This window comes from Erinaceus europaeus, chromosome 17, assembly GCF_950295315.1.
Source record: "Erinaceus europaeus chromosome 17, mEriEur2.1, whole genome shotgun sequence".
Classification (NCBI taxonomy): Eukaryota; Metazoa; Chordata; class Mammalia; order Eulipotyphla; family Erinaceidae; genus Erinaceus; species Erinaceus europaeus.
The window spans coordinates 64,616,629-64,624,025 of NC_080178.1; the positions used below are offsets into that span (position 1 = coordinate 64,616,629).

General features: G+C 47.7%; 1 protein-coding gene across 2 annotated transcripts; it reads left to right on the forward strand.

Moving 5' to 3' along the window:
* The first annotated feature begins 3,096 nt into the window (after positions 1-3,096).
* On the forward strand, positions 3,097-7,201 carry ANAPC15 (anaphase promoting complex subunit 15). Of its 2 annotated transcripts, none has more exons than XM_016190157.2 (5): positions 3,097-3,330; positions 4,590-4,714; positions 6,315-6,374; positions 6,608-6,745; positions 6,878-7,201. In XM_016190157.2, the coding sequence occupies exons 1-5, from the start codon at positions 3,240-3,242 to the stop codon at positions 6,887-6,889; spliced, it is 426 nt and encodes a 141-aa protein (XP_016045643.2). In that variant the 5' UTR covers positions 3,097-3,239; the 3' UTR covers positions 6,890-7,201. The 2 variants fall into 2 exon arrangements, with proteins under 2 accessions (XP_016045643.2, XP_016045644.2); XM_016190158.2 differs by having other exon boundaries at positions 3,190-3,330; positions 6,890-7,199.
* Positions 7,202-7,397: the final 196 nt, after the last annotated feature.

Sequence of the window (7,397 nt, forward strand, 5' to 3'; positions counted from 1 at the left end):
TCATGTTCAGGAGATGCCTCAGATCTAACTTGGAACCTTATACATGAATGTCTCATGCAACCACCTCCCCAGATGCATCTATGGCAAACTACATTTTGTTCATCTATCTATCTAGATTTATTATTTTTATTTATTTATTTTTGCCTCCAAAGTTATTGCTGGGACTCGGTGCCTGCACTACAAATCCACTGCTCCTGGTGGCCATTTTTTCCATTTTTATTGGTTAGGACAGAGAGAAATTGAGATGGGAGGGGTTAGATAGGTAGAGAGACAGTAAGTAGTCTGGAGGTGGTGCAGTAGATAAAGCATTGGACTCTCAAGCATGAGGAGGTCGCAAATTCAATCCCTAGCAGCACATGGACCAGACTAATGTCTGGTTCTTTCTTTCTCTCCTCCTATCTTTCTCATAAATAAAATATGAGAGAAAGAGGGGGGGGAGAGGAAGAGAGACCTGCTTCACTGCTTTTGAAGCGACCCCCCTGCAGGTGGGGAGTTGGGGGCTGGAACTGGGATCCTTGTGGGACCTTGCGCTTAATACTACCTTAGTGCGCTACTGCCCAGCCCACAGGAGAGGGGTTTTGTTTGTTGTTTGTTTGCTTGCTTGCTTTAATCTCATTTGTTCATTACTATATATCCTCTACGTAAAATAAGTAACAAGTAGGTTGGTAGATAGCATAATGGTTACACAAACAGACTTCATGCCTAAAGTACCAAAGGTCCTGGGTTCAACCCCCAGTCCCACCATAAGCCAAAGCTCATCAGAGCTCTTGTAAAAAATAAATTGGGGGGAGCTGGGAGGTAGCATAGGTACAAAGCGCAAGGACTGGCTGAAGTCGGGGCACCCGGCTCCCCACGTGCAGGGGAGTCACTTCACAGGTGGTGAAGCAGATCTGCAGATGTCTTCCCCTCTGTCTTCCCCTCCTCTCTCCATTTCTGTCTTATCCATTTTTCAACATCAATAACAACAATAATAACTACAGCAATAAAAAAAAAAACAGCTGGGGAGACAGCATAATGGTTATGCAAACAGACTCTCATACCTGAGGCTCCTAAGTCCCAGGTTCAATCCCCCGCACCATCATAAGCCTGAGCTGAGCAGAGCTCTGGTGTTTCTCTCTCTCTCTGCATCTCTCTCAAAAATAAAATTAATTTTTAAAAAAGGCAACAAAAGGGAATAAATAAATAAATAAAATTGGGATAATGCTTATGCAAAAAGGCTCTCATTCCTGAGGCTCCAAAGTCCCAGGTTTAATCCCCTATACTACCATAAGCCAGATCTGAGCAGTGCTCTGGTGAAAAAAGAAAGAAAGAGAGAGAGAGAGAGAGAAAGATAGATAAATAAAGGACCCGGGCAGTGGCACACCTGGTTAAGCTCACACATTACAGTGCGCAAGGACCTAGGTTCAAGCCTCTGGCCCCCATCTGCAGGGGAAAAGTTTCACAAGTGGTGAAGCAGGCTGCAGGTGTCTCTCCTCCTTCCCTCTCAATTTCTGGCTGTCTCTATCCAATAAATAAAAATAATTTTTTAAAAAGAAACTATTTAAATAAATGAATAAATAAATTGAGCCAGCAAAAGATTTCACTGGGATAATGCTATTTGCCATGTTCATGACCCAGGTTCAAGCATGACCCCGACCAGAGTGAAGAAATTTTCAGTACTGTAGTTTCTCTCTCTCTTTCTCTGCTTCTCAAGTAAAGAAATAAAAAAATATATTGTGGTAGGCATATAGTAAAAAGCACTCAGTAGGTATGTGTTGAATGAATGAAAATGGTAGACATTTTCAAGAGGCATATTTTACTCTGATGATAAACTTTATAACAATCAAGACCGCTTGGAAATAGAATCAGATGGATATAAACAGCATATGTCATTTCATCAAATCCTCTAAAAAGGCGGGGGGAGGAGGAAAACTGGGTAGAGGTTATAATGCTGGTTGAACGAACTGTGGATGACTGCTGTCTGTGCAAGAGACTGGTGGGTGGTGGAGTTTAGGGGGTGGACTTGAAGGGCCTTCCAGAAGGCATGAAGATTTCTGAAGGGGAAGCTGAGTCATAGGTTACAGGAACAGACAGATTCAGTCAAGGAGTGGGAGCTGGCCGGCTGACCACTAACTGCATTTGCCCCAGGCTAGTGGAGGGCAGCCTCAGCTCCCACTGCCCTATCTGTGCCTGAGGCTGACCACTCATTCAAGTGAGACCACTGTGAGGCTGCCGAGTTGGCTTCCCCTAAGGTCTTTGGAGGCAGGGGCCGGGTTCCTAAGTGCATCTGCAACTTCTGAAGAAGCCTGGGCTACAAGTGGAGGGTTTTCATTGAAGTCACACATGATTAACCATATAGAGTCGGGTGGTAGCGCAGCGGGACAAGCGCACGTGGCGCAAAGAGAAAGGACCGGTGGAAGGATCCGGGTTCAAGCCCCAGCTCCCCACCTGCAGGGGAGTCGCTTTACAGGTCTGCAGGTGTCTGTCTTTCTCTCCCCCTCTTCTCTCCATTTCTCTCTATCCTTATCCAACAACAACGACATCAATAATAACTACAACAATAAAATAACAGGGGCAACAAAAGGGAATAAATAAGTGGTCCAGGAGGTGGCACAGTGGCTAAGGCATTAGACTCTCAAACATGAGGTCCTGAGTTCAGTCCCCGGCAACACATGTGCCAGAGTGATGTCTGGTTCTTTCTCTCTCTTTTCTTTCTCATTAGTAAATAAATACAATCTTTTAAAAATAATAAAATATTTTTTAAAAAGGAATAAGTAAATATATATATATATATATATATATTTTTTTTTTTTTTTTTTTTTTTTTTTTTTAAAGAGAGGAGACCGAGAGAGAGGGGAGCCACAAGAGGGGTATCAAATCACGCGGTGGAAGCGGGGGTGGGTAGCATAATGGTTATGCAGCAGTGCGCCGGCTAAAAAAAACACGCGGTGATTCTGGGGTAGAAGCCAACTCATTTTCCTGGGACGCTGTAGGACACACAGTTCTAGGACAGACTCCTCACTGCCAACTATTCTTTAGCAGGGAATGCAAACAAACGCCGCCCGCAGCCAGGGGGCGGGGCTAACCGGGGCCTCTGGGGGCGGAGCCAGGTCGGAGACACTGATTGGTTGAAACTCCAGGCGGGGTCCCTGTAACAGGCATCCCAAATTTCCAACCTTCGCCAAGTGACTGACGCTACTGTGTGACGTCGCATCCGGCCTGGTGGGTGGGAACGAGAAACAAAAGAAGGCCAAACACGCATGCGTGTGGTGTGTCCCGGGTTCTGGCGGGTCCTTCCGCTGACGGAGGAAAGTGCTTCCGGGTCACCGCCGGCAGCCGCCTCCCGGCGTGGTAAGTACAGAAGCGAGCTTATGGCCTATCTCCTCTCCCTGTTTTTCCTTCCTCCCCCAGAGAGACCCATTTCTCTTTATCCACCAGCTCGGGAGCTCCACGTTCAGATTCCTTTTAGCTTTGAAGTGCATCGCCTCGCCTCTAAACTAAGCCCCACCTCACCACACCAGGTCCGTCACTCATTGGTGTCACTTCCTGTCACCCCACGTCTCTGCTGGTTAATTGGCCCGGCTCAGGCCCCGCTCCTTCGCGATTAGCTGCCCTGAAAGGACACATTACCGTTGAATCCCGCCCCTGCCTTCTTCCTGTTGGTCAGGGCCTCGGCCATTATTTGAATAATCCGATGACTGGTTGCAGCCCGACTGTGTTTAGGGTTTTTGTTTGTTTTTGCGGCTCTTCCGGGGTCTCGTCACCGATGTCCATCTTCCCCGGGCTGGGAAGTGGAAACCCGCGCAAATCTTGGCTGGCCGCATCGTCAGATGAACATGGGCTGAAGGGGCCGACATAGATCCATCTCGTCTCCGCTTCGTGCCCGCACTGGGTCCCTTCCCCGCCAGTCCTAGCTCGCACTCTCTAGACACAAGCGCCAGTCCTTCTCGTCGCCAGGCTTCAGTTTTGCTGTGAGCTGAGAAGTCTGCAGCCTCTCCGGTCGGCAGTCCCAGTTGCTCAGTCAGAGCTGAATTTACATGTTACTCATATAACTCGTGTTTTCAGGACGTCTGCTTGAACCGTACAAGCGTTAGAAACTCCTCCTCTTAGCCCAGTTTGACTGTGCTTCCATGTCCAAAATTGATATAACACTGGGTGGTTGTGGTATGGGTTATTACAACACAGGGATGAAAAGTAGCTCTTAGCTTTTGGAGGAGGTAGAATTTCAGTAGCACCTTGCTGCGTCTAGTTTAAAATGCCAGTCTGCAGTCTACACTCCCATCTCTGCACTTGGCGCTCATTCTCTTAACTTCATACAGTTTACAAATAGCTATACTTACTCATTAATTATTTAATGGTGAGGGTCTGATAGTTGCTATTGACCCCATTTTACAGAAGAGGAAACTGAGGCTCAAAGAGATTAGGTCACTTGAGCGGTCAAACTAAGTGGTGGAGCCAGGATTCAAACCCAGGTCTATGATCCCCACAGGAAAGAGCTACTTCCCTGTTACCTTCCGGCTACACTCTCCTCCTCCCTCCCCCAATTGTAACCAGATAAAAACCAAGCACACCTGAGAACTGAGTTCACCTAACCCTTTCCCTCATTCTAGGAGCCATGTCTACCTTGTTCCCCTCACTCTTTCCCCGCGTGACGGAGACACTGTGGTTTAATCTGGACCGACCCTGTGTGGAGGAGACAGAGCTACAGCAGCAGGAACAGCAGCATCAGGCCTGGGTGAGTGAGGATCCGGCACTGTGGCTCAACCTCCACCAGGGGCACTCATTACATTTTTATTTTTTATTAATTTTTTTACCAGAGCCATGCATGCATCTGGTTTATGGTGGTACAGGGGATTAAACCTGGGACTTTAGAGCCACAAGCATGAGGTTTTTGTTTTGTTTTGTTTTGTTTTGTTTTACCAGAGCACTGCTCAGCTCTGGCTTATGATGGTGCAGGGGATTGAACCTGGAACTTTGGAGCCTCAGGCATGAGAGTCTGTTTGCATAACCATTATGCTATCTACCCCTGTCTTTTTATATAACCATTGTCCTGTCTCCCTTGCCATCATTCCACCCTTCATGACCAGTTTTACACTGGAGAATCAGATTGGAAGCAGTCAGGTTCTCATCTGCTTCATTTGTGCTGTTATGATTTCTAGGGACATGGTATCTCTAATCTGGATTAGTGCCCAGACTCATTCCTATAAAGGAGAGGTTATATTAATTATGAGGACCTACCAGCCCTACAGTACATGTTCTATAGTCTTTAACTAAACTCTCACCTAGCTTTTTTTTCTTTTCTTTATTTATTTATTCCCTTTTGTTGCCCTTGTTTTATTGTTGTAGTTATTATTATTGTTGTTGTTGTTGTTGGATAGGACAGAGAGAAATGGAGAGAGGAGGGGAAGACAGAGAGGAGGAGAGAAAGATAGACACCTGCAGACCTGCTTCACCGCCTGTGAAGCGACTCCCCTGCAGGTGGGGAGCCGGGGTTCGAACCGGGATCCTTATGCCGGTCCTTGTGCTTTGCGCCACCTGCGCTTAACCCGCTGTGCTACAGCCCGACTCCCTTTTTTTTTTTTTTTTGATTGGTTGTCATTAGAGGCTCACTGCTCCAGATCAGTTTTTTCAGATAGACTGACGAAAGCTTTGTGAGAGGTAAAGCAGTTCTGCAGGTGTCTCTCTATCTGTCTCCTACCCTCTCAATTACTGGCTGTCTCTATCCAATAAGGATAGTAATAATGAAAAAAAAAAAAAAAAGACAGTACAAAATTGAATATTTCTTTGCTGTGTCCTCACCAAAATCTTATGAGAAAACAAGGTCCTGTGATTTTTTTTTTTTTCCCCCACCAGAGCACTGCTCAGCTCTGGTTTATGGTGGTGCAGGTCATTAAACCTGGGACTTTGGAATCTCAGACATGAGAGTCTTTTTGCATGACCATTATTCTCTCTCCCCTGCCCTCTCTATTTTCCTCTCTCAATAGTAAATAAAACCTTTAAAAGAGAGAGAGTGAAAGAGAGAGAGAGAGAGAGTGTGTGTGTGTGTGTGTGTGTGTGTGTGTGTATAAAATACAGAAGAGAGGGAGGAGACCACCATTATACGTCTTCATCACTTGGGAAGCTTCCCCTATGTAGGTGCTCCCATGTGGTGGCTGGGCTTGAACTTGGGTCCTCATGCATAGTTAAGTATGAGCTTTACTGGATGAGCTACCTCCTTGCCACCCCTTCCCCATTTGGGAATCTTGGGGCAAGAGAAGGGCAGAGTTATCCAGTTTCATGCCCCTGAACTGCCCCAATTGGACCCTGGCCCTGCTCTCCTCCCCTCTTGGCCACAGCTCCAGAGCATTGCAGAGAAAGACAACAACCTGGTACCTATTGGCAAGCCAGCCTCAGAGGTGAGTGGCTTCAGCGCGTGGAACCTGTGTGGGGCCCATTTTGGACTGAGGGTTTGCTCTAGTTCTGAATTCTCTCTACTCCCAGAGCAGTTGTGATCTTCAGCTAGGAAGGGAGCCAGAAGGAGGCAGGGGGAGGGCAGTTATCTGTTGGTCCCAAACAGAAGCTCCTAGTGGGCCAAGACTTGAACTAGTCCAGATGGTCCTGCAGAGTCTACTCTCTCCTGGCTCAACAGCACTATGATGACGAGGAAGAGGAGGATGAAGACGACGATGAGGACAGTGAAGAGGACTCTGAGGACGACGAGGACATGCAGGACATGGACGAGATGAATGACTACAATGAGTCGCCTGATGATGGCGAGGTCAATGAGGTAGGCAGGCCTGTGGGGAAGGCTCCCTGACCCTGACCTGTTTGGTGGCCAAGTGGTGCAGAAACCCTAGATCTAGCCGGGGCAGGATCTGGGGCTGGCTGGTGGCTGAGGCCCCTCCCCACCCACACTCAGCCTCCTCTCTAGGTGGACATGGAAGGCAACGAGCAGGACCAAGACCAGTGGATGATCTAAACGGACAAGGCATGGCAGCCTCAGGCAGATTCCAGACCAGCCCACCCTGCCCTGTGCTCGTTTGGAAGTAGCTGATCACCCTAATGCCGGGACATTCACTTTGGGGCATTTCCTCAGCTGCTGCTTGGACCTAGCTGCCTTGCCCCTCCCAGACCTCGAACCCCCAGGGCCTAAGCCAACTTTTCTAGCTATTACCTCACCCCTTGGTTTCCAGGTCTACCCTTTTTCAATAAAAACACAGCACTGTTTTTTTTTTTTTCCCCCATGTCTATTCCCCTGTTGGTGGGGGCCCAGAGGAATCCAGCATCTTTTGCACTTTGGAGAGAGGACATCCCAGAGACATTCAGCTGACTGTGTGGCCCTAATGCTGGGCCCAGCCTCCTGCCTTTTCCTCTGATCCAGCTGACACCCAGCTGTTTCAGCCTGTAACTCAGTACTTCCTATTTTCTGTGACCCTCCC